General features: G+C 44.1%; 1 protein-coding gene across 2 annotated transcripts; it reads right to left on the bottom strand.

The window, feature by feature from the left end:
- Positions 1 to 4: 4 nt before the first annotated feature.
- Positions 5 to 27863, bottom strand: MAPRE1 (microtubule associated protein RP/EB family member 1). 2 transcript variants are annotated; one of them, XM_055544772.1, is made up of 8 exons: positions 27713 to 27863; positions 23419 to 23542; positions 13248 to 13393; positions 11361 to 11568; positions 9029 to 9109; positions 8704 to 8825; positions 3735 to 3887; positions 5 to 1718 (listed from the first exon to the last, which is right to left on the bottom strand). In XM_055544772.1, the coding sequence occupies exons 2-8, from the start codon at positions 23537 to 23539 to the stop codon at positions 1662 to 1664; spliced, it is 888 nt and encodes a 295-aa protein (XP_055400747.1). In that variant the 5' UTR covers positions 23540 to 23542; positions 27713 to 27863; the 3' UTR covers positions 5 to 1661. The 2 variants fall into 2 exon arrangements, with proteins under 2 accessions (XP_055400747.1, XP_055400748.1); XM_055544773.1 differs by lacking the exon at positions 9029 to 9109.
- Positions 27864 to 27918: the final 55 nt, after the last annotated feature.

The raw sequence follows: 27918 nt of genomic DNA, 5'->3' as shown, positions 1-27918 counted from the left end.
ATGACACTCTTGAAATACAGAATTTTATTTAGAAACTGTTTAAAAGTAGAAAAAAACCCTGTCAAGAAAGACCAGGTGGAAAATGGGTTCCCAACAAAATGGAATTTTAGGGCAACAGAAGTCTAAAAGGCCACAAAAGAGAAACAGCACCACTGTTGTTTGAACAATGGCTAGTTACTTGCATTTTTTGGCATTGTTAATCACTGAATCTGGGTTTTCCTCTGAATTCCACACAGAGCATGCACTACACAACAATTTTATCATAAAATACCTGCTTGCTACACACATTTCAGGACAAGCTACCACCAGAAACAAATCAATACAAATACATCAGGGGCTGAACAATCTCAGTAGTGGGTGACACACACGTTGCAGAATTCTGCCAAACAAAGGAAATGAGTCGGCTGTGAGCAAAGCAAATGAGGGAGCTAAGGAATGAAATATTTTAAATATTAATAATTAATTCAGACACGGTACTATATTTTCTGCAAAAGAAAATTAACATTTAGTAACACGCTAACATTTTTATCTCCAAAGAGATTAGTGCACTGGCAAAGTATTCCGATAACAGTGGAGGGCTGTGGACAGCAGGTACCGAAAACACCCGGCCTTGCAGATCCCAAGGGAGTGGTGGCCTTCACTGATCACTCCCTTTGCCAGAGGTCCAAAAAGAACTTGCAGTATGATCACCTGCCTGCTGAACTTCCACTCTAAGCAGCAAATTTTAAGGAGCCAAAGAGGAGTCCCCAGTGGGCAAGGGGAGCAGAGAAGAGGAACGTGTTAAATGTAAACTTAAAAGACAGTAAAATGGGACACAGCCCCCATTCAAATCCCAGAGATGTGGGCAAGTCCCCAAAAGCAGTTGTTAGGTTTAAAAACTGGACACACCTCATTTCAAAAAAAAAAAAAAAAAAACACGCACAGTACACAGAATTATCAGGGATAACTGGAAAAATCACCAGAGAAATGCTCAATGAAAATCAAGCTCTTTGACTCAGACCTCTCAGGCCTGAAACACACCCTCTATTCATCCAGGCAACAGTGCCTCTTGCTTCTTAGCAGGCATGCTATTGGTTAAGGACATCAAAATGGCTTACGAAATAACTTTTCAAATTTTGCTTTTGGGCCAACGTCTGGGCTTATGAGGATCAAGCAGTCCTGCGAAGGCTGGGAACAGCAGGTCCCAAAGGCTCCAGGTTCCAGCCCTTCCTTCCCAGACACAATGTCAAACACACATTTTATATTTTGAAATATGGAAGCATCTTTTAAATACTCTTAAGGCATTTATTTATTAAAACGTTCTCTGCCAAGATTTCACATTAACTTAAAATTCAAATCAGTCTTTACATTTCTCTACTGAGGTCTCCACCTTCTCCAGCTATCAGTGCTACCAGCATCCACAAAGTGAGCCCCATGGTCAGCCTCTTTGTTCCCTGGGTGAACAACTAGATGTTAATACTGCTCTGCTACAAGGTAAACGCTCCTAACTCAAACTTATTGGAAAAGGAGTGAAACTTCTGCAAAGTGCACTTTTAGAAGAGGTACTTTTGCTTATGAAAAGAAACCAGTGAGTCCTCTAAGAATAATAAAAGGGAGTATTTTACAGTTAAGCACATGATTTGGAGTGAAGAATTCAGATGTTGCTTGGCTGGTCCAGGCTATTAATACTCTTCCTGTTCCTCCTGTGGGCCCCCTTCATCAGGTATCACGAAGCCTTCCTGAAATGGGAAGATGGGAGGGGAAAGCTATTATTCAACGCTGAATGAAAGATCAGTTTCTACTGTGGGTTCCCTTTCCTCATATTTAAAGCCTCTCAAAGTCAACGGTTCTTCCTGTCTCTACCACACACTTGGCATTGAATGGCACAAGACCAAGTGACTGCTTTTCTATTAGTTAGGCAGTGGAACCACATCGCACAGAAGGACAAAACTGAGCACAAACTCACCCTCACACTGTTCAGGGTGATGGATGTGTCCACTGTCTTGATGATGGCAATGATGTCATACATCAAGTTGTCATTAAACCAACTGACCTCAATAAAGCTATTTAAGAAAACTGACCCTCAAAAATCCCTGAAGTCACCGTAATAGTACCAGATCATCTCCTCTCAATAACCTGTCCACATTGTCAGCTTTTCCTTCATGCCTTCTTTTGACTGCACTTAGGTACCTGCATCCCCTTTAGCAGAAGGGGACGACAGAGGATGAGATGGTTGGATGGCATCACTGACATAATGGACATGAATCTGAGCAAGCTCCAGGAGATGATGAAAGACAGGGAAGCCTGGTGTGCTGCAGTCCATGGGGTAGCAAAGAGTCAGACACGACTGAGTGACTGAACAAGAAGGAACCTGCATACTACTGCAGGTGCTGTGGGTGGTCTGTTTACCCACAACTAACAAGGTTGACCAACCATGAGAGGCATGGGAAACCTCGGATGTGTGGCTCCCACCTCACACTCTCTCCAGGCATCTGGTATGAGCTAATGGCTGCTGCTGCTGCTGCTAAGTCGCTTCAGTCATGTCCGACTCTGTGCGACCCCACAGACGGCAGCCCACCAGGCTCCCCCGTCCCTGGGATTCTCCAGGCAAGAACACTGGAGTGGGTTGCCATTTCCTTCTCCAATGCACGAAAGTGAAAAGTCAAAGTGAAGTTGCTCAGTCGTGTCCAACTCCTAGCGACCCCATGGACTGCAGCCTACCAGGCTCCTCCGTCCATGGGATTTGCCAGCCAGGAGTACTGGAGTGGGGTGCCATTGCCTTTTTAAAAAACTTAGACTCCCCCTTCACCCACCATCTATTTTTTAAACTAAACCTCTATGGCTAAATTTACTTAACATATGACTCCACTAAAACAATACTCAGACTAAACCCAAAGACACCTGTACCTTCATTAACTCTGTTTGCATTATCTGGCATAGAGCAAGCCTGAAACACAGGTTTACTGAACAAATTATCAACTTTTCAGTCATCAGTCTTAACACCCCAAATTCACTTAATACGTTTAGAGGACAGTGCTAATAACAACATTAATGTTACCTTATATTTGTATATGGCCACATACTGTGAAACACTTAGGCAAGACACATACTATAGCTTGATCCTCAAGACACTGCTGGGCATGGCAGAATTATTAATAATTATAGCCATTAAACAGTGGACAGAGCAAAATGTCAAATCCTAAATCCAGGGAAAATGAGTTTTCCCTATTCAGCTGCAGAATACACATGACTCCCAAGAGACCTGACCACAAGACAGTGTGGAGAAATGGGAAGCGGGCACACTCCAGCGTGGGAGGAAAAAGGCACCTCTCATGGCTGTGGGCAGCAGACATCAAACAGGGCCGTGTGCCTAACCCTCCAGGGCACACCTGGGGCATATGAAAAAGAGGCAGCAACTCAGACCGAGGGGTCCACGCTGAGTGGGGTGGAGGGGGGGATGGCAGGATTAAGAGCACTTGGTGGCACTCGTGACCTACCAGTGGCCACAAGCTACAGAAGCAGGGCAGCCGGCCCCCTCACTGTCCCGTGCCAGCCTCAAAGGCTTCAGACCTCAAGGCAGAGGCTGAAGTGCCCCCCTCTGGCTGACTCTTGAGGGTCAACGATGAAGTCTTTAAATGAATGCTACACTGAAACACAGCAAGCATCAGTACTGTGCTTGCCAAAAACCACCAGATAAAATTTATTTTCTCTTAGGTGGCAAAATGGCAAGAAACCACCCCCAAGTCAGCACATACGTCTGTGGCGTAGAGAATGTCCACGATCCTCTGCAGCACAGGGTTGTTCTCCCCCTCGTTCTCCTGGCAAATCAACTCAATGTTCCTCAGCTTTCCAAAATAGAAGTCTCTCTCCTTCTCCAAGTCTTCCACAGTCAGCTTCAATACATTGACCTGCACAAAACATTAGAAAGGGTCAGACACCTAGAATTCATACACCAACAACACATCAGATTAAACCTCCAACCCAGAAGATGTGTGGTCTTTCATCAAATTCTCTAACAAGGACAAAACTCCCATTTTAATTTGATGTCAATTTTCTTCAGCTCCAGATCAATACCATGGGCTTATTTATGGCACTCTGACTATAACAATTCCCGCAAAAGGGCAGGCTACATGAGGAAACATGCAGGTACTTCTCAGAGACTAAGACAAGATCAAAGAGAAAAAGGCATGGCTGCTGAGACAAATATAGAAAAAGAATCCACAACCTGGCCCAGCAGAGTGGCTGCCAATTATATACTGAGTCCATACCAGGACACTTGGTCAGTGAAGTCCAGGTCTTTCTGCAAGCTGAAGTCAACGGTAAGGCAGGGTCTGGTCCAAGGGAGCAGGGTAGAAATGATGAGCAGGAGGGCAAAACTAGTTAAAGACAACTAATACTGGCCAAAGATAGCTAGCACTGAGGGGGACCTGGGCATAGAAACTCAATAGTTATTTTTCCCCCCAATATGTTGGGGCTAGGGTGTGATCCATGACTAAAAGAAAAGCATCCTCTGGTGAGAGGGTCCCTGTGTCACTCTCTCCCCCAAGACAGTCTCAAAAGGGAGAGACAAGGGCAGAGGAAAGGGGCACACCCCACCATATTCCACCCTAGCTCCCTGAGCATATCGTCAGCTCACCACTCATGCCACAGGATCTTCCAGGAGCCCCACTGAGGGACTCTAATTTCCACAAAGAGGCAATGACAAAACAAATCTCAGTGAATGGGTCAGGATTCTGTTCAGCCAAGAGTAATAAAAGTCATAACTTTTATTATGTTATCATAACATAATAACAATAACAATACCATAACAACTCTCACAGTCCAGTGTGTCTTCATTCCAGAATATTCAACCATGACTCTCACTGAATGCAAAGTACATGGCAAATGGTACAATATATTTTCTCAGGCCTTACAGGCTAGGGCCCCACGGAAAGCCCAGCCAGGGAATCAAAGATGCAGCGGCTGAGAACAATGTGGGTAGTGGAATTCTGAGAGCCAGAGGCACTACAGGAACCTAGTCCACCTTCTGAACGTCTAGTTACTGAAACAGCTCATCCAGCTTCCCCACAGCCTGATGAAGAAGCCAGGCCCAACCAAAGGGATCAAGTCCTGCCCCCTCACAACCTGCAGTTGAGAGGCATCAGAGATGAGGAGCAGGTGACTGGAACCACCAGGACCATTTTGTCAAAGACTTAATTTCAACGTTTGCCATCAAAGGCCTGAACAGACCGATCCAGAATCAAGGCTCTAGAAACAAGGTTCTAGACACTCTCACTATTCCTTTAGCAACCACAGGAATCACTTTAAAAAATAACTGCGGGGCCTCCCTGCTGGCTCAGCAGCAAAGAATCACCTGCCAACGCAAGAGACACAGGTTCGATCCCTGATCCAGGAAGATCCTACATGCCGCAGAGCAACTAAGCCTGTGTTCTTCAGCAGGAGAAGCCACTGCACTGAGAAGCCCACATGCCCAACCAGAGAGTAGCCCTTGCTTTCTGAAACTAGCAAAAAGCCCACAAAGCAACACAGACCCAGCAAAACCAAAAACAAATAAATAATTTAAAAATAAATGAATAAAAATAGTTGAAAGTTTCAATAAAGTACTAACACCACCTAGTTACCTGCAAAACAAAATAATTCATCCACCTCCACTCTCCCCACCCCTGCTTTAAATGCTGTTTGTAGCCTTTCCTTAAACTATCAGTTACTCCCCAAGTGGAGGGGGAGAAGGGGACTAAAGGATCAGAGGTGACTATCCCCAGCAGTGAAAGCTGCTTGGATCTTCAGCCCAAGGTCCATGAGTGAGAGAAGAGGCCCGTAATCACGAGAAGGAAAGGGAAGCACTTAGCGTGGCACGGCAGCCTGGAGCCCACTTGTACACGCACGTTACCCCAGCGCCTCCCTCATTAGCCCACTGAAACCTTCTCCCACCTATAAATCATCCAGGGCACCAGCAACCAGCCCGACAGGCCCCACCCACAAGGCCAAGGCAGCAGCCCTCCCTGACATCCCTCAATAACCATGAATCCACAAGAAACAATCAACAAGCACACAATTCTCTTACAGCGAAGTAATAGCTGGAACCCAGGAAGCCCAAGGAGAACGTTTTAGACCTGGCACTGGCCAACACGGGGGCTGTGAGCCACAGGTGGTGTTCTGAGCACTTGAAATGTAGCCAGTGCAATTGAGACAGGCTGTAACTATCAAATACACACTGTATTTCAAAGACCCAGTACAGTGTTCAAATGTAAAACATCTCACTGATAATTATTTGTAATGATCACATCAGAATGCTAATACTTTAAATATACTGAGTAATGTATTATTAGAATTAACCTGTCTCATTACTTTTTTCAGTGTGACTACCAGAAAACTTTCAGTTCTATATATGTACATCTCACATTTCCAGTTTACATTTTATTTCTACTGAATAGTGTTGCTTTGGACTAGAATCAACTAACAGTACATTTCTCCCAAATGATGTAAGAATGTGGAATCGGGCTTCCCTGGTGGTCCAGTGGTTAAGGGTCCACCTTGCACTGCAGGGGACACCAGTTCAATCCCTGGTCCGGGAAGATCCCACATGGCTTGGAGCAACTAAGCCCATGTGCCACAAGCACTAAAGCCTATGTTCTAGAGTCTGTACTCCACAAGAGAAGCCAACTGCAACAAGAAGCCTGTGTACCTCCACTAGAGAACAGCCCCAGCTCTCCGCAAGTAGGGAAAACCCACGCACAATAGTGAAGATCCAGTGCAGTCAAAAATAAAAATTACATTTAAAAAAACGAATATGGAATCACTGAAGCTCTCCCAAGGCTACGAACACCAAAAGGTAATTTGTGTAGAACACACTGCCCACCAAGTCCATGAGGCTCCACTTTTCATGACCAATACGGTCCTGTCTCCCAGACCTCCATCCCTTCATCAAGTGCACCGCTTTAAATACTCTCAGGGTTAGAGAGATCACGTATACGAGCCATGGGAGTCAGTAACAGGGTGTGCAACCTGCAAAGAACCTAAAATCCTTCACGTTGAAAATAATAATGGTAAAAATCAAAGCCCTGTGCTGGCCACACACGTTATTTCTGAGGCAGGGCTGGGCAGGCTGGGTGTGAGCTGTACTGCTGTCCTTCTCTGGAACCCCTCACGGAGCTGCTGCAGAAGTGAAAGCAAAATGCTTAGTCCAGCACTGGCGCTTGCACTCTAAAAATGCTAGTTTTGTTTTTGCTGTTAACAGTTGTATATTTCACCAAAAAAAAATCTGACTCCTGTGAACTTTGAAAACATATTTCAAAACCTTTTTCACTCTATCAAGACCACAGACAAGAACTTCCATAATAATCACAACTGTCTTTCATCCACCCCCACTTACCCCATTTATCCCAAACCCTTCCAGGCACTTGGCAAAACATCAGCTTGTGAAATCCATCCAACCACTGAGAGTAAAGTATCTGCCCCACTGCATATGAGGCAGCGAGTTCAGAGGTTAACTGACTCGCCCCAAGTTAGAAGTGGAGCCAGGACTAGCCGCAAATCTACAGCCCCCTCAAATCTGGTGCTCCCTCACCCAGAACACCAGCTGGGCAGCAGTCCCATGGAATCCACTGCATCTTCTTCTGCAGACCGTAAGGCCAACCCTGTGCTGGCCGCCAAGTCTCAGTACTGACACCTCTTGGCTCTATTTCTGAGACCACTTTCTGTGTACACCTGTGCCTGGAAACCAGCAGTGCCAGGGACACCTCCTCATGCTCCAGGACTTCTGCACTCACAGCCACAGTGCCCACAGGGTGCTTGAGGCTGCCACAACAGCAGGGATGCTGACCCAGTCACCTCCCACCCCCCCGAGGCACCTACACCATGGGGCACATGCAAATCAAAGAATGAAAATAATAATAATAAATGTGATCTTGGGGACAGGCTTTTATGTCCTGATTTCCTCAGAGTATGGTCTGGGTCACAAAAGGTTCTGGATTAAAATGAGGCTATTTCCCCCAAGCTTTAGGACTTGGCTTTCAGGAAAGTGAAAAGGTTCATTCCTAAACTCACAGGAATTACAGAGCATCCTTGATTTTTAAATCTGGCATTAATTACGAGGAACATCCAAAAGCAAACAAAACAACTATAAGAATTAGTGAGAAAATGTCTAAAAATCTAAAATTTGTTCTGATCTACGGAGACCTCTACCAATTATTTTCAGATACTTAACTGGTTCAAAACAAGACGTTTCAAATCATCTACCTATTAAGAAGAGAAAAGCCATAGGCTTTGCACATCAGCTGCACTCTCCATTCGATTCTCCAGTGAGCCAGGATGTCAGCAGGGATGCTGCAGAATACTTTTTTTTAATTATTATTTAGAAAGGAGCTCTCCATTATCTCCTGTTAGAGCCAAAATTCAAGAGACAGTCTCTGAATCCCAGGACCCCTGACAGTGTTCCAGAGACTTTCAACAGGGTTCTACCTTATGCATGCATTTCCAAACAGATACTGGTTTCTAACAGAAACAATCGAGCTTAGAAACAGCTGCCCGCCCCCCTCTTCCATCTTCATGTCCACGCTCACAGTCCCCACACAGGTCCCAAAGCCCTGTCACATGTCACGAGGACTGCTGTGATACACAGACAAGGCAGGTCTTCCCACAAGAACACAGACAAAGCTCCCCAGTCAGGGCAGCAAGTGCCCCTTCCCCCAAAGGGTTCCTGTTGTGGACACAGGAGATGCCTACCTGCTGCATCAATTCAGCTGCTTCGTCATCTCCATTCCCTACACCGGGATTCTTCCGCACCACACCCGGGCCAGCCTTAGGGGTTGCAGTAGTTCTGTGTGTTGTAATGGGCCTCTGTGGAGCTGAGAGGGGGACAGAGTTGGCTTTTTTTTTAAGAGGAGAAATTTCAAAACAAAAAGAACCCACCAGACAACAACAGAAGGTTGTGACCAACTGCTCTCCACAGTTATGCAGTGAAGAGGCCCACCGCAGAGAGCCCAGCATGCAAAATTACACCCCATGATCACCCAAAGTGGTTCTCCATCCTGGCAACACAGGGAAGTACCAATTTTAGCCATGATCTTTCGTGCTGGCAATAAGTCTTTTGGTGTGGTCTTTTTTCCGCTGGGGTGGACGGGACTATCATCTGAAAAAGGCAAAGTCAACCTGGTACAAACAGATGAACTACCTGAACCCAGCTCTAACTAAATGCACAGACAGGCAGCTTCATGGAGCAAAGGGAAAGCGCCCACAGCCCCAGCTGTGGGGCACCCATGACATCCCATCTGGAAAGTAAGGTGTCTCCCAACTCAGAACCTGACACTCCTTGGATTAGGAAGATGAGCGAGCGGGTAGAGACTGCTCTGACCACTAATGGCTTCCAAACCCCTTCCTGTTTCCTTTTAAGAAGGTGTTTAGAGGGTCAGGAGAGAAAAGCAGCACATTGCCTAGGACAGACAGACTTCTCTCAGTAAGAATGACCAAAGCAAAGACGAGGAAAAAACAGTAAAGGGGCCAATCCGTTGATAAGTTAAAATAATAAAGAATAATCCGGAATGGGCTACCTCAAGGCAAATTTATCATTCATGACTTTAGTTATGCATTCAGCGAGTATTTTGCAAAGTTTATATATTATGCCAGGCTTAAAATATCTCATCTTCCTAACATTCTGAACTATTCAACAACCATATGACCTTAAGGCCACCCAGAGTAACAGGCATTTCCGCTGGAGGATCTCTAGCATATGTTTAAACTGAAGACTGAATACTTAATCCAAGTCTCCACATGCCTGTTAGCAGCATCTGAAATATGAAATGTACAGAGTTATCTATGCAATTCCCCATTCTAAAAAGCCGAAGAATCAAAGTACTCAATATCTGGAGAAATCTGAACCCTCATATACTCTGCTTGGGAAAATAAATGGTTCAGCCACTTTGGAAAACAGTCAGGTAGTTCTGTCAAACGTTAAACACAGAGTTATCACATGACCCAAAAATTCTGCTCCAAGAGTATGTACCCTTGGATACACAACCAAGAGAAATGAAAATATATGCCCAAACAGAAACTTGCATATGAATGGTCATAGCAGCCCTGTTCATAATAGCTTAAAAATGGAAAGAACTCAAATCATCATCAACTGATGAATAAATAAAATGTGCTACAACCACACGATGGAATATTATTTAACCATAAAAAGGAATCCTGATACATGATACAACATGGATGAACCTTGAAAACATTATGCTAAATGAAAGAAATCAGACATAAAAGGCCACATATTCTATAATTCCATTCAGAAATATTCAGAATAGGTAAATCCACAGAGGATCAGCAGTTGCCCAGGACTATCAGGGAGGGAGGAGTTTTGGGGAGAAATGGGAAGTGACTGCTACCGGGAGCACATGAGGTTTCTTTTGGGGGGTAATGATAATGTTCTAAACTGATAATGGCGACAGTATAACATTATCTATGCATGTACTAAAAACCATTCAATTGTGCACTTGAATACTTTAAATGCGTGAACTGTATTTAAGTCAATCAAGAGCTCAATAAAGCTATAAAAATTACAAAGCACTCAACATCCCTCTCTACCTACCAGATAGATCAGCCCCTCTCTCAAGGTACTATCCAACTCTTATTAATGTTCTTGCCACCTTCTGGAAAGGAGGAGTTAGCATCTGTAGAACACCCACCGCTCACAAGGTACACACACGTTCTGTGAGTGTATCACTACAAACACATTTGGGAAAACCCACTAGGCCAGGACTTCAAGAGATAGTCTCTTATAAACAGCCTCCCCTTGCCTCCTGGATTCTGCTGGCATCACAGAACTTAGCAGCTGAGGTTCTAGGGAGGGCAGGGAAGCCGTGAATAAGCACAAGCAGCTGGTCTGCAGACAGAAGGACAATGCAGAACCAAGAACAGCCCCCGAGGGACCTGGAAAGCTCTTTCAGTTTCTGAGAGTTCAGGTCCGGTTGCAAATTCCCATTCCACGGCTCTAAGATGAAATGTCCTTGTGTTCCAACTAACTCTCCTTTATGTGAGCTAACCTGAGGGATTTCTATTCCATACAACTAACGAGTATTGGCAAAACTGCAAACAGTAACTCATTCAGGCTTCAAGAACAGCTCTCTGGGGCCAGTACTGCAATTCCCCTCTTACAGAGGAGGAAACAGGGCAGAGATGAAGTGCCAATAGAGGCTCCAGAGATCTAAGAGCAAACGCTGGGCCCTGATGTCACAATCCATGCTCCTGCCATAAGGCTGGGATTATGCTACTTCAGGTCCCTAAGCCTATGGCTACTGAATGAATGAATACCTAGACTACCATTATCTGGAAATGGCATTATTTGTGGGAGGGGGGCGTGGGGGGGGGTGCGGTGTTGGTTTGTTTTTTACCTGCACTGCTAGAGCTGAGAGGTTTCTTCGGTTTGTTCAGAGCGGGAGCAACAAGGGAGGGGGCCACCGCAGTTTCTTGACCTTGTCTGGCAGCCACAGGGTCATACTCTTTTCCATCATAGTTTGCATCAAAAAACTTCTTGAACCACTGAACAAATTCAAAATTGTCCTGAAACTTTCCTTTTACTAATTTGTCCACAGGAATTATCTGCAGAAAAATATAAGATTGTTTAGTTCAAAGCAAGAGGTTTCTGGCAAGCATCAAAGGTGTTCCCATTCATCAAAATCAGTATAAAGCTCTGCTAAAAGGACACAAAGAGGCAAGAACTAAATGTTCAGTAAGCCCCTGGAAGGTTGTAGAGCAAGTTTCATTCAATTTACCTTCCACAGAGAACTTAACAACAGCCAATCCCCACAGTTCAAGTCCATCAAAAGAAATCAGAAATGCGAAAGAAATAAGTATCATACAGAAGTCACACACACACATCCAAACACATTTTAAGATACGTCATTTCACTGTAAAAAGTAAACCTCCCATGGAACTTGCATGGCCACAGTGCCTGACACAAGGTACCAAGTCCAGACCACAAGATAACAAGTATTCTCGATGAACTGTGTTAAAAAAAACATTACCTTAAAAATAGGTCAAGGTACAGAATCAACCCCGGGATAGACTTCTACAAAATGGCATGTTTTTCAAGTAATTACAATCCTATTAAAACACACTTTAAAGGACCCTCTAAGATTTTTATTGTGCTATCAGGTTATTACTTTAAATGGTCAGAGCATAACTATCTTTTAACTCCTCAAGGATTCCAGTTACAATCTGAACTATCCACCCCTCTGAACAAGCAAACTTTTAAAAATTTCTTGGTATGAAACATTAACAAATAAAGTTAAATCTGGAACTTACTTCAAAATAATCCAGGACTACAGGGGGTAGAGATATACATGAAATTAAGACCATCCCTGAGTTGATAATCACTAAAGTACATGGGGGATCCCTGCACTATTCTACTTTTATACACTCTAGGAATCTGCCTTATTCAAAAAAATTAATTCCATAAAAAGAAAAATAAAAACTACTGTGTATAATAAGATAAACCTAGTTTAAACCATGCCTGACAACTAAATGATATCCTTACAATACAAATGCACATTTTATATATTGCAGAGACAAAATTAAATTAAGACTGATTTCAAAGTAAATAAAAAATCAGATATAGAAGCAAGATAATTAGGGGGTGATTACAAGCTTTACTGAAAAATGATTCCCCCCCCTCCAAAAGGGCTTAAAGATTAAGCCCTTTTGATGGGGGGGGGAGGGGGACTGCTAAACTGCAATAACGTATTATCTACTAAAACAGAGATTTTTTTCCCAATGAAGCCTGGTGGACTCTGTTTCTTATAGCTTCACGTAACCTTGAGGGCAAGAGGGAACTTTCCAGCACCTACTAGCTATAAAAATATTGTAGTTTATACTTTGGTTTTATACTTCACTAAAAAAGCCAAGTAGTTCTAGAATCTTCTCTATTAGAACTACTTATTCTACCATATAGTACGTTTTACAGAAGCAAATTCAGAGATTAAAAGAATTAGATCTTAGATTAATATATTAAACAGTTAAAAAAAAAAATGGGTACAGATTTAGACTGGTTTTCCAGACAGCCGCCAACTTCACGATGAAGAAAGATGACCACACGGGAACCGGGGATAGGATAACAGAGGGACACGTTGCTCCCGGTAAACTGTTAACTCAAGAAAAGATAACTATACAAATTGGGAAAAGAAAAACAAAAACATCCAAAGTCATGGGCCGGCACTGGTAGCCTTGGTAATCATGACGAATTAAGAAATACCCTAAATGAAAGAATAAAGCTTACTTACTTTGTCAACACCCATCCTCTTAAAACCTGCTTGTAGTATTTTGAAGTTCTGGATGTATTCATGTTCTAGCTTAGCTTGGAATTTCACTTTCTTCAAGGCAATGGAGCCAGGGAACAACATGTCCATAAACTGACAATAGGCAGCCCCTGAATGAGTAAAAGAAGAAGAAAATACACACTGGGACATTAAACGCACTGGCTACTAAAGAAACAGGGTAAAAAGTTACCAACTCGCTTAACCCACGTACAATTTGAAAAGTTGTGGAAGTGTACCTACACAATCCCAAAGCGTCATTTCCACTTGACTTTGAAATCAGTAACAGAACTGTGGTTCTACTTAAGTTCTACAACATACTTGCAACCTGAAATCCCATGATGAAGAGAAAAGGAATGGTCCTATGAAATTTTAAGACTATTCTTTGTAGGAAACAGAAATGACAACAAAATGACAACTAAAAGAAAAATGAATGCCAGCAGGAGGAGGAGTTCCCCAATATGGCAAAGATCCGTCCTCTGATCAAAGATCTATCCTCTGACTTAGGTTAAAAACTTGTTTTTCCTAAGATGTCTGCCTCCCGGGGCTTTTTACATCTCTAAATAAACTTAATTAACCTATCGGTTTATAAACAAAATTGAATAGAAGGAATCTTTGAGTTTTTCCATTTAAATTTTTTCAATTTTAAAGGCCAATATAAGAAATTATTGCATAAATTTCACCCCATTTGCTCCCCAATTTCATTCCTTCCTCCACTTGTTCATTTTTATCCATCACTACCCCCAGAAGTGTTTTCTTGGCACTTAAAATTTAGGAATGCAATTTCTCTAATGCCTACTAAAATGCACTCTCCTAATACAGGGCAGGCTCCATGTACACTTACTGTCTTTTCAGGAAAAGGAGACAAGAAATCCAGCGACTACGCAATAGGTGTCCTGCAGAATGAGGCAGCCTTAATAAGCATATTCAACTTATTTTACATCAGGCCAAACTGGCTTCCTGCCAGATCTGGCATAAAGAGTGCCATTATCGTTATTTTTGGAAAGATGCAAAGAGAGCTGGAAAAGGCACTGGCATCCCACTCCAGTACTCTTGCCTGGAAAATCCCATGGATGGAGGAGCCTGGTAGGCTGCTGTCCATGGGGTCGCTACGAGTCAGATAGGACTGAGTGACTTCACTTTCACTTATCACTTTCATGCATTGGAGAAGGAAATGGCAACCCACTCCAGTGTTCTTGCCTGGAGAATCCCAGGGACGGGGGAGCCTGGTGGGCTTCCATCTATGGGGTCCCACAGAGTCGGACATGACTGAAGCAACTTAGCAGCAGCAGCAACAGCAGCAGCAAAGAGAGCAGAAGCACTTCAGTGATCAGAGTGACATTCTTAGTAGAAAGGAGCACTAGAAAGTGAAAGCCTGATTCTTGATGTGGCTTGATTTATTTACTCATCCAACAAAAATATACTATGCGAATTCTATGTACCAGGCAGTGAATTAGCAATATTTATGCTTTTTAAAACAGAGGCACCAACAGCTTCTTAAATTTAGTAAGACAACAATCCAGTCTCTTTAACAAGTTAATAGCACTAAGAGTGATGATTGCTGCATTTTAAGGGAGATTTAAAAGTCAACTTTTTGTTGACTGCAATAATTTACCAACTGCAATAATTTACGAACTGCAATATATAGATCTGGTTTGGATCCTGACACATACATATCAACTTAAAACACACATATACACAGGACATAATCTATGAAGCATCTATACCTACAGCACTGCTTCACATATGAAAGATATTTTTTCTGAACCAGCAAAATAAAGTACATTTACTAAATACACAGTTTTCTCAAGCCATTCATGAGACTTTCCATTCAAAACCACTTAAAAGCATCAGTCATCTGCTCTAAAAAACCTGCCTGAAGAACTTTCAGTTTTTATTTTAGAGCTAGAAGAATCCTTAGAGCCATTATAAATTTAAAACCTGAGGACCAAAAACTGTGGCTCACGACCACAGAGGCCAGAGACCAAGCTCAGAGCCAGACTCCAGGTATTCTGACTCCCTGTCCACTGCTCTTTCCTATGTCATTATGCACTTTCTTAGAACACCTTACTCCAGACTAAAGCATTTCCTGCCTCAGGGAAGAAAGAGGTATATACCATGCTGCTACACTCTAGCTGGCTGAAACACTCTAGCTGGCTGAAACAGAGACAATATATGAAGAAAAACACAAGGACTTCAATAAAAATAGACAAATCAACTGGACAATTCACACATACAAAAATGTAAACACCTAATAAACACACGGGGGGATCCAACCTAAGGGATCTAAGGGAATAATTTCTTTTTTTTTAAATATAGCAAGGGGAATTCCCTGGCAGTCCAGTAGCTAGGACTCACAGTACAGCCAAGAAAAAGGAAAAAAAGTAAACTTAGAAGAAAGGGGAAAAAAAGTAAATTTAATAAAATAATACACATTAAAAATACATCTAGCAAAGATTTACACATGAAAATTGTGTAACTTCATTCAGGAGAGGAAAAAATGGAAGCAACCTGTATGTCTAACAGTAGGAGCAATCAGTTACATAAATTCGTACAACACTGCCTAAGAAAATATCATGCAAGCAATCAAAGCACGTTTTTTGGCGGGGGTTGGGGGAAGAGCTCAAGATTTAATGTTAAAAGAAAACGTAAGATATAAAAACGTATCTATAACATGTCTTCATATATGTAAAAACGTTCATCTTTATATGTATAGAAAAAAACTGGGAGAAAGCACAATGTATTACACCATACAAGGTTACTGTTTTGGAGATCAAATATGACTGAACAGTGGCCATCTCTGGGAGGTGGTATGGAATATATTATTCCTTTTAATATTATTATATACAATGAAAATTACTTTTATTATAAGCACACAAAATAAGAAGATAAACGCTTAAAAGGAAGAAGTCTGTCAGGTGGTTATTTACAAAAGGGCTCAACACTCCTGGCCTGTAGATGTCTCAACTGGGTACAGAAGAGGTTCAAAGGGGCTTTCCTTCCAGTCTCGGCCTTAATAACAAAGTCTGGCAACACAAGCTGCAGAAGAGGACTGCTCTTAGATGACCGCTATCCCAGTGCTTTGGAGCAGGAGAGCAGGTTCACGTAACCTGTGGCTGGAAGATGCAGACAGCCTTAGGGTGGGACCAGATGTGTCATGACATCAACCACCAGGTCTCCGCTGACTACCACAGCCCCGTCCTACGGAGATCTGTGCTACAGGCAGAGAACACACAGGGCACAGTGCAACCCTGCGCCCAGCGCCTGCACTATCTCAAGTGCACAGGCTCTCAACCATTTTGGGCCAAGGCCCCTTGGAGAATTAGATGAAAGCTGAAGTCAACAATCTATACAGGCCAGGACTTCCTTGGTGGTCCAGTGGGTGGCAAGTCCATCTGCCAAATTAGGGGACAAGGGTTTGATCCCCGGTCCAGAAGATTCCGTATGTGGAGAGGTGCCACAACTACTGAAGCCTGTGCGCCCTAGAGCCCACGCTCTGCAACAAGAGAAGCCACCGCAATGACAAGCCTGTGCCTGGCAACTAGAGAGCAGTCCCCCTCTCGCTTCAACTAGAGCAAGCCCACGAGCAGCGATGAAGACCCAGCACAGTCAAAAATTTATTAATTTTTAAAAAATGATTCATCTTGATGTATGGCAAAAACCACCACAATATTGTAATTATCTCCAATTAAAATAAATTTTTTTAAAAAATGAGTTTAGGTGTGAGACTCTGACCAAGAGCATCACCATAACTAAGAGTGAGGGGAAAAACAGATTAAAACAAAAAAGAGAATTCTACATAAGACAGATGCCCTATCAGAAAACTCCACATTAAGAACTCTCAAAGTTTTACACACAAGAAACACACTTCATTAAATGCAAAAGTGTTCAGGCTTTGGAAGTAGGTAAGGCTTAAGTCATTTTAAAGGATGAGTACAATTTGGAAATAGTCCCTGTCCAGGCATCAAAAAAAAAATAACCAAAACAATCTGGAAATAGAAGACTGTGAGGCGTCATTAATGCAGACATTAAAAGTCGGTCTGAAGACATCTGAACATGAGAAAAACTACCCTATTTTAATTTTAAAAGAAAGAAAACTGTACAACATTGCGTGCTTGTATTTGATACTTACTACAACGGTCTGTAACAGCAACAGACTGGAAATAAATGAACTGTCCATTAATAGGGGACTGATTCAAAGAAATTACGGTGCTACAGAGCCACAGAAGGAGAAAGCGGCGCACACTGCACGGGTAGTGGACGCTCTCCAGGACGCCCGACGTGCTCGAGTGCCCCCGCGTGTGCAGAACAGGGGAAAGAGAAGCACACACAGAACATGGGCAGATGGACGTTTCTGCTCCTACACACTCTCCCTGGAGGCCACCCAGCTGACAACACTGGTTACTTCTGCTCTTACTTTTCACAGGAAGGCTTTTCACTGTTTATCTTTTTGTTTCTTTTGAATTCTAAACCATTTTGAGACTTGGTTATTCCAAACATATGTCAATTACGTTTTAAAATTATGGAAAATACTGAAAAAACAGCTAAAATGAGTAACCTTGGACAAATCAGTTAACTTCTCTCAGTTTCTCTATAACATGGGGATGATAGACCTTACCTTCAAAATACAATTAAAAGATAACAGTGATTATCACTTGTGACAGTACAACAGATTACAGTTTTATTCTTAATGTTTCTATGTTGCTGTTCAGTGCTAAGCCGCATCCGACTCTATGCAACCCCACGGACTGCAGCACACCAGGCTTCCCTGTCCTTCACTGTCACCCAGAGTTTGCTCAAATTCATGTCCATTGAGTCAGTGATGCTATCTAAATATCTCATCCTCTGCCACCCACTTCTTTTTTGCCTTCCATCTTTCCCAGCATCAGGGTCTTGTCCAATGAGTCAGCTCTTCATATCACATGGCCAAAGTACTGGAGCTTCAGCTTCAGCATCAGTCCTACCAATGAGTATTCAAGGTTGATTTCCTTTAGGATTGACTGGTTTGATCTCTTTGCACTTCAACAGATCAAGAGTCTTCTCCAGCACATTTCCCAAAACACCAATTCTTCGGCATTCAGTGTTCTTTCAGTCCAACGCTCATACCGTACATAACTCCTGGAAAAACCAAAGCTTTGACTCTATGAACCTTTATCGGCAAAGTGATGTCTCTGCTCTTTGATATGCTGTATAGGTTTGTTGTAGCTTTCCTTCCAAGGAGCAAACATCTCTTATTCTCGTGGCTGCAGTCACTGTCCGCAGTGATTTTGGAGCCCAAGAAAATAAAATCTGTTACTGCTTCCAATTTCTCCCCTTCTAGCTGCCATGAAGTAATGGGACAGGATGCAAAGATGTTGGTTTTTTTAACGTTGTGCTTTAAGCTAGCTTTCTTTTTTAATACATTTCTATAAAGAAGACCTAATTACTTATACTCAGAAGAAAATAAGTTTGTCTTCTGCTTCAATTAACACAAAGAGGTATTTGAAGAATTAATTAAGCAAAAAAAAATTTAAAGAGCTACTTCCGTGAGCAGAGTGACTCAATAAAAATGGTCTCTTCAAAAGGCCGTAGACAACCATGGGACAAGCAGAGAGGCGTGTAGGGCCCAGTGTGGAGGCCACTGTGGCAGCAGCCTGCAAACTGAGAAAAGGCTACAGCCAAAAGACCCTGCAGAAGACCCAGAGAACTCTGTGAGTTAGCCTCAAAAGATGCTTCTCAGGCCTGAGACACTGGAAGAATGGCGGAATTCAGGTCCAAAATGGAAAAGGGAGTCAACTTGAGTAAACAAAGTGGGAGAGGCCTGGTCAGGGGCTGGTCTCCCTCTCAGAACGGCTCCAGAACAAGACTGACAGCTGTTTTATATAAACTAAAGGCCCCACGGCCCCACAATAAGCTAAAAAGAAAGGAGAGCTAGCATTTGCCTGGGAGCATCTGAACAGCTCTCCCATTCAGCAGAGCACAGGACTGTGAAGCTGGCTGGCCTGGACAGGAGAAGGCAAGGAAGGGAGCTCTGAGGACACTCACACTCAGAGCACCATGCTGGGCCCTTGGAAAAGTGCAGAGGGGCCTGGTCAGGGCCTGGAACCGAAGGCAGAGAGGAACGGAATGGAAAGCAATCAGCATTCCTCACCCCCTCTCCCCACTCCAGTTTTTTTTTTTGGCCTTGCCATCAGACTTGTGAGATCTTAGTTTCCCAACCGGGGATTAAACCCAGGCCACAACAGTGAAAGCCCCAAATCCTAACCACTAGTCTACCAGGGAAATCTTTTTTTCTTTCCTTTCCTGCATCCCCCTTTTGACACAAGCAATCCCTCATCGCAATCACTCTCTGTGACCAGGGTCTTTTTTCTTGATAACTATCTTTCCAAAATACTTGATGACTAACTCTCCAAAACAGAGAGACTACAGAACATAATGAACCTTGAAACAACCAGCCAACCCTATCACTGAAGTCCTCCGCACCTTATCTCACTACAAGAGCCAAGCAGAGGTTCCTTTCACCGTTGGACGCAGGGAGCACACAATGCTGATAAACTCAGCCACTTCACAGGCAGCCAGCACATGAATAGTGTAGAACCTCAGGGCTTTGCCCTCTCGAGCAGAAAACCTATTCCTACCTCTCAAAGCTTGTGCACGATCAGAGAATTCTGGTGTGCATGCCTCTCTGCTTAACAAAGGTAAGATCAGGAGGGACCAGGCACCAGTGATAAAGGTCCCTGGGATTCTCCTCAGGCCTCAGTAAACACAAGGATCTGAGGAGCCTCGCTTTCTCTCTGACTCCAATCCCCTGGGAGCAGACCTTCTTCAGGGACACAGTGTCCACAGTTCATCCTGTTTGGAAGCTGAGACCCCATTTCCTAAACACCAACATGCACACAATGCAACCTCTACATACTCAGAAAAGCCCCACGCCACTCTCAAGGGGGGAACAAGCTGTGAACAGAAGTTTGTTTACAAATCACAGAAAGTATTCTGAATGTTCCACTGGGAAAAAGCACTTTATAATAAGAAAAATGGCAGGCAGCAGGCAAAATTCAAACTCTTTACAGATTTTTAATGAAACAATATCACTATAATTGGTAATATATTTTAATTTGTTCAACTCTCTTCCAAATGCTTCTTTTCAAAAAATATAGCATGGATGAACTTCCCTGGTGGTCCAGTGGTTAAGAATCCACCTGCCAACACAGGGGACATGGGTTCAATCCCTGCTCTGGGAAGATCCCACATGCCAAGGGCAACAAAGCCCATGTGCCACAACTACTGAGCCCATGATCTGCAACAAGAGAAGTCATGGCAACGAGAAGCCTGTGCATCCCAACTAGAGTAGCCCCCACTCACTGCAACTAGAGAAAGCCCACAGGCAGCAATGAAGACCCAGTGCAGTCAAAAAAATAAAATAAAAAGATAAAGCATGTACACAGCAGAAAGAGTACAGGCTATGTAGCCAGAAAGATCTGGATGCAAAATCAGGCTCTATAATGCATAAGCTGTGCCCCATGCAGGCTCCTCTGTAAAACAACGTGTCCTGTCCCTTGAGAGACCCAGGCTCACATCCAGGGGCTGGCAGAGAATCAGTATCTGAGAGCTATTTTTACAGGTGAGTCTCACAACAGCCCAACAGGTGAACCAGATCTTAAGGGCTTCCCTGGTGGCTCAAATGGTAAAGTGTCTGTCTGCAATGCAGGAGACCCAGGTTCGATCCCTGGGTCGGGAAGATCCCCTGGAGAAGGAAATGGCAACCCACTCCAGTATTCTTGCCTGGAGAATTCCGTGGATTGAGGAGCCTGGTAGGCTACAGCCCACGGGGTCGCAAAGTCAAACATGACTGAGCAACTTCGCTTCGCTTCACTTATCCCAATTTACAGATGAAGAATCAGAACATCAGGGTCCCATCAAAAGTCACATGCTCAGAGCAGACTGCGGTCTCTTCGTGCCCTGTCCTGACTACCGACGACAGCTCCCTGACCGAATGAGAAACCTGGAGCCAGATCAGCACACGTACAGCTTACCTACACATGAAAAGAGATCTCATTTTTTAATTAAGTGAAATACATCTTGAAGTGTATTTATAGAAAGAGACAAATTTCAGGGAGAAATTGCTGGTTAAAAAGCTGGCTCCAAACAAAATTAAGATGACCTCATCCCCCCCATTAGTCATTAATCATGGGGCAAACGAGTGCTTTAAAAGCCTCCAACAAAAGGGGATGTGGTGGTGAAATGAAACTAGAGGAAAAGCAGCACAGATCCAACGGCACCTACGACTCACAGTGCGACTGACGCTTAGTAGGCGTGACTCGTGGGCACCCGTCTCACTGTACAACTTCACAACGAGCCTCTCTGACCATCTACAGAACTGGGATTAAATCTCAAACGGGAAGTAACAAGACCAACAAATGAAACTAAGACCAAGACTCAGCTACAAAATAAGGAAGTACAGAAGCTGAATTCATTTAGAAAATTTTCATATAAATGAAAGCAATAATTTTAAGGAGATCTGAATGGCACTAGTTGGTCAAATAAAAGTCTGAAGAACAAGTATGGTACAGAGACTGAAGGACATGGGCTCTTGATTTCAAATATGGTTCAAGCCTCAATTCTATTCTTGGTTGTTTAACCCTATACTTATTATTCAATTTCTCTAAGCCCATTTTCTCATCTGTAAAAAAAGGTTAATAAACATGCCCACCTCACAGTTCAGTTCAGTTCAGTCACTCAGTCGTGTCCAACTCTGCAACCCATGGACTTCAGTACACCAGGCCTCCCTGTTTATCAGCAACTCCCGGAGTTTACTCAAACTCATGTCCATTGAGTCGGTGATGCCATCCAACCATCTCATCCTCTGTCGCCCCCTTCTCCTTCCATCTTCAATCTTTCCCAGCATCACGGTCTTTGCAAATGAGTCAGCTCTTCGCATCAGTTGGCCAAAGTACTGGAGTTTCAGCTTCAACATCAGTCCTTCCAATGAATTTTCAGGACCGATTTCCTTTAGGATGGACTGGTTGGATCTCCTTGCAGTCCAAGGGACTCCCAAGAGTATTCTCCAACACCGCAGTTCAAAAGCATCAATTCTTCAGCACTCAGCTTTCCTTACAGTCCAACTCTCACATCCATACATGACTGCTGGAAAAACCATAGCCTTGACTAGACAGACCTTTGTTGGAAAAGTAATGCCTCTGCTTTTTAATATGTTGTCTAGGTGGGTCATAACTTTCCTTCCAAGGAGTAAGTGTATTTTAATTTCATGGCTGCAGTCACCATCTGCAGTGATTTTGGAGCCCCAAAAAATAGTCTGTCACTGTTTCCCCATCTATTTGCCATGAGGTGATGGGACCGGATGCCATAATCTTAGTTTTCTGAATGTTGAGCTTTAAGCCAACTTTTTCACTCTCCTCTTTCACTTTCATCAAGAGGCCACCTCACAGAGGTACAGTGATAAAAAGATATTTGAAAGCACTTACATAACCCTGGCATACAAGTATTCAATTAAATAACTTGTTATGATTACTAGGAGAAGCTGAAGGTTCTAATTCTCTACCCCAAGATCAAGATAAGAATTCAAGTAGCAGCAGGATATACAGCTCATCCTTCTACTGTCATATTCTTGACCCCACCTCCTACCTGGGATAAATCCAATTTTAATAACCCTAACACATAATGTATGTTCTTGTTTTAAATCAGCACTTCTCAGTCATATTCTTAACGAAGAGTAGTTCAATAAAGTTGTGGCTGAAATAGCAAACCAGCCTGACTTTGGTCTTGAGTTATGTGGGAGTAAGAAATGCCACTGATAAACTAATACAGAACTAGAACAATTACAATTATTGTCCTCAAATATAAGTCATTTCAAATCTGGATGCAAAGAGTGCAGATGGAGCAGCTGAGGCTAAGTAAGCTGCAGGCCTCAGAATGGAGCCACTACAGCGGGAGACAGTGGACATACAGGCCAGAAGAGAGCAGGCTCCTTTCAAGCACAGTCCCATTCACAAGTAGAACCAAGGCAAGGCTGAAACAAACAGAGCAGCCCTAACACAGAACCGGAACCTGTGGCTTTTGCAATCAGACATGGACCGACCTGTGCATCCCTGAAGGACCCGCAGGCTTTCCTGAGGAAAGGGGTCTACTGAACTTCTCTTACCTGAGCACAACTGTTCGATCTTTGTCAGATTCAACTGCAGAGACTCATTGATCCAGGCCAGCATGTCATGTCGACTGAGGTTATCACTGGTGACCGACGTTGAGTACACGTTCACTGCCATCTTCTATAGCACGTGAGAAAAGAGAAGGGATCGCATTACTGGGCAGTAACAAAGCGCAAGCATTTCCTGGAGTCACCAGAGCAGAAGTATGGGGACACTCAACTTGGAAGCCTCACCCCCATTCTTCCCCAAGATGCCAAATCGAAGACCTAGGGTTCCAGCCACAGCCTAGATTTCCAGGAGTAAACATAACCTGAAATGAACGGCTCAACACCAGCCAGCCTAAAATTCAGGCCCCATTTTAATGTGACTGGTATAAAAATGTGCTTAGAAAACGTCAATTCATTTATCCATTAATGTATCAAAATATTTACACCAGTTTTCTTCAGATGGTGGGCTTTTTATTAATTTCTTTTTATAGTTTCCACTACGAAGTTCTCCGAATTTTCTTAAGGACTATGTCCACTTTTACAATAGAAAAAGTAACCTTTTCTATAACCTAAGTACTACCGAGGTGGTGGCAAATGACCTCACAGAGAAGAGTCCTTAGTAAAATTCTCTGCTGAACCTACTGAGGACAGGAGGCCATCTGCAGGCCTACTAAGCACCAGGAGCTTAGCAGACACTTGGCTAAGCTAAGTGAGAAACTTAAGCAGAGTGGCTACAGCCCCGTGAGCAGGAGGGTGAGGAGGAACATAAGTGGGAAAAGTGAAGAAGCCAGATCCTGTTAGGACTCTGCAGGCATGATGAGTTCAGATGTTATCCCTTAACTGTTCAAGAATCCCTTCCTGGGATTTAAATGGGGGAGAATCACCATTTAAGTTTGAAAAAGGTCACCGACTGCTGGTGAACAGATAATGGGAAGAGAAGATTCCGTATGAGATAAGGGCAGGTGGATCCAGACCTAAATGAGATTCCTGGGCAACTACCATGAGGACTCGTGACTACACAACAGCAGTCCCCAACCTTTTTGACACCAGGGACTGGTTCTGTGGAAGACAGTCTTTCCATGGACAGACTGGGGAAAGGGGGGAGGGGGCAGGCAGGATGCTTTTCGAATGATTCAAAGTGCATTATGTTATTGCGCACTTTATTTCTAGTATTATTATATCAGCTCCACCTCAGATCATGAGGCATTAAATCCTGGAGGCTGGGAACTCCTGCTAGAAAATACTAAATTTCACAATGACCAACACTTGTAATTTTCCTCATTTCATGTGACATCAATATGATCAATGAGGGAAGAAAAACTCAGGAAATTTGGAACCACCATGGGACTCTGAGCACTTCACTCCTCCAAGGGACTAGCTAGTCTTCCTTTGCATCTCCAGCACACCTCACAAGTCAAACAGCTACAGAATGTGAGGGCCGGAAATGATGGAGATCTACCACACAACCTCCTCTTTATCTGACGTCTCAGGCTTGTGCCCTCACACCCCACATCCCCCTCCCCCGAGGACTTGGCACAGCACATCACACAGTGGGCTCAGGAAAGGCTACTTGTCTTCAGGCTGGCAGTACAGTGTCAAGCAGAGAAAAATGTCTTAGAAAGCAAATTATCAACTTTCTTACCTAAACTCAGATGATAAAACCACGTTATACAAGAAGTCAACACAATTTTAGTTCCTGACTCCACTGGGAAATTAATCCCTATGTTCCCACAGCACTTCATTCAAACCTCTACAACTGTCATTATCTCTTCATTTCTGAATCATTCCCAGATGAGATCTGAACCAGTAGGAAATTTGCTCTATGCAAAGGGCTGAGTATTTGAAGCCTGGGTTTGAACATGAGGCTCTCACTCAGTTGTATGAACCTGAGCAAATTACTTAACTCCAATACACCTCATTTATCTTATGAGTGAATGCCCCCTATTTGAGGTGACATTTAAATGAGGTAAGGCACAAAAAATGGTTTGGTATTAAACAAAAGTCCAGGAGAGAGACCTTGTCTCATTTATCCTATCTCCAGTGCCAAAAACAGCACCTGAGACCTGTCACTACCATCTCTCACCTCCATCCACTGCAACAGACATCAAATTAGTCTCTGTCTCAAACTGTTTTTATACAACACCCAAGGAGAATTTTCTGAATCAAAAATCAGACCAAGTGACTCCTGTGTTTAAAACCCCTAAAGAAAGAAATGAAATGCAGACTGTGGTATCAAAGAGAAACACATGCAAACAAAAACCACCACAGTCCCAGGGTGAGCACCTGTAATCTATTTTGGCGATATTCATACATACATCCATCCGGTACTGTGTGTATCATGCTGCCATAAAATGTAAGCAGCTGGTAAAGCCACGTGTGTCTCCTGACCACACCTCAGCTCAGGAAACCTTAATGGCCTTTCCTCATCATAAATTTAAAACTCTTTCATTAGCAGCACATTAATACCTGGCCCCATGTGCTCCGCAAACTCTGCAGCCACTAAATACATGGGGCTAGGCACCCTGTCGATGTGCAATAAACATCCACTGACTCAACTATTTAATTTGCTCTTCCAGGCAGTCAAAAGAGACCAGCTCTCAGAGCCTCAGCTACAGCTAGCGACAGCTCATTCTCTTCCTCCATAAGGATTCCTCTGCTTGGCCTCAATGGAAGAAAGACCCCATGATCACCATATAAACCTCACCCTTCCTTGATCCACATTTAAACTTCCTTAAAAAAGCCTCCCCTTACCTCTCCATATATAGCCTCTCCTAAAGGCTCCCAAACCCACTCCAATTCAAGGCTGGTTGATGAGCACTTATCACTTTCAAGGTACCATACTGAGCACTATGGAATGGGCGGAGGGGACCCCCCCCCCAAAAAAAAGCAATGTGGCCCTAGGTAAATACCTCACCTTTCCGGATCACAAATAGCTCACCTGCTCATCCCGAGGAGGCAGTGGGGATTAACTAAGACTCTAAGTGAAAAACACAGCATGTCCTAAGCTTCCCTATGTGTCAGAAACCACTATACATTTCTTAACCACAAAAACTATATACATATATACACCACCATAAAGGGCACACCGGAAACACACTATCTAGATCTGGACCTCAGGGAAGCAGCGTAATACAGAGATTAAGGGCCTGGACTCAAAGAGTCACAGACTTGGGTTCAGCCACTTGCTGGACACCATAAAGCAAATAGTCTCTCAGAGTCTTGGTCCCCTAATTTGTAAAATGAAGATAAAATCTGTTAAGAGACAAGTGCAATATTAAATGACATAAAACCACACAACACCTGGCACATAGCAAGTGCCCAATTAGCAAAGAGCTGCTATTATCACTACTCTTACAGATACCCCATCATAGAGGTGGATGGCAGGCCTGGTGCATCTTCCTTCAATGAACTTCAGGAGTTTCAATCTCAAAATGGAGTAGAGGCCCAGCTCTGCCCTGCAGCACCCCAGGTCAGCTGTGAAACCACGTAGTGAAAAAGCACTGTTCATATAACCCTATTACACTGTCTCGCCAGTGATCATATGAAATTCTTTTCCATGTATTAATTTTCTCATTTCCATGTATTTTTTCATTTTCGGTCTCTCCACCACAATGTAGACTACTAAAAAGCAGGCCTTTGCCCTCATGCTCCTGGGTGTATGGCCAGTGCCTAGCGCTCCGTGGACGCTCAACAAATATTGATGAAGAAAGGAAGAAGTCCAGGGAGTTGGCTTGCTTTTCGTCATACTCGGTGACAAGCCCTTTGTAGTATTATCTTTCTCTCGCGTTTTACAGATGAGGAAACTGAGGCCCAGAGAGGTTAAAGCACCTGCCCAAGGTCGCACAGCAGGGAATTCAATACAGATTGGACTCCAAAACCTGGACTCTCAAATCATCAGGCGGCCCCGTCTCCTACAGTGGGGGGGTCCTCAGAACTTCCAGCAGGCCCACTCCAACCCCACACACGCCCCCTACCCGGCCCAACCACCCCGGAACCTCCTGCCTCCTGTCCTGGTTCCACGCCTAGGCCGCGGCCCATAAGCCCCCACGCCGCCGAGGGGCAGCCCCCACTTCCGGCCCGACGCCCCGCCCCCCTCTACCCCAACCCCCGGCGGAGCGAAGAGCGCGCGCCCCCGAGCCCGCGCGCGCCGGGTCACGGCCCCGCCCCTCCCCCACCCGGCCCGAACCGCACCGCCGTGGGGAGCGGCCCGAGCACTGCCCGCGAGGCCCGCTGGCGCTCGGCTCGGCTCGAGGCCCGCCCAGCCGCCCCCCAGCCACCGCCCCGTGCCCGCTGGCCGTCTCACCGGCTCTCGGTTGCACCGCGTCCGCCGCCCGTACCCGGCTCCGGTTCCGTCTTCGTCTCGTTCAAACCGCCTGACCCCGCCCGCCCGCCCGCGCGATGACCTCACACGCACCACCCCCTTACGCGCAGACGTAAAGGCTCGTCATCGCCCGCCGGCTCCTTTTATAGAGAGGGACGAAGCGGCGCGCTGGAGGCGGAGCCCGAAGC

The sequence above is a fragment of the Bubalus kerabau genome, chromosome 13 (assembly GCF_029407905.1).
Source record: "Bubalus kerabau isolate K-KA32 ecotype Philippines breed swamp buffalo chromosome 13, PCC_UOA_SB_1v2, whole genome shotgun sequence".
Classification (NCBI taxonomy): Eukaryota; Metazoa; Chordata; class Mammalia; order Artiodactyla; family Bovidae; genus Bubalus; species Bubalus kerabau.
This window is presented reverse-complemented; position numbering and strand designations above follow the sequence as displayed.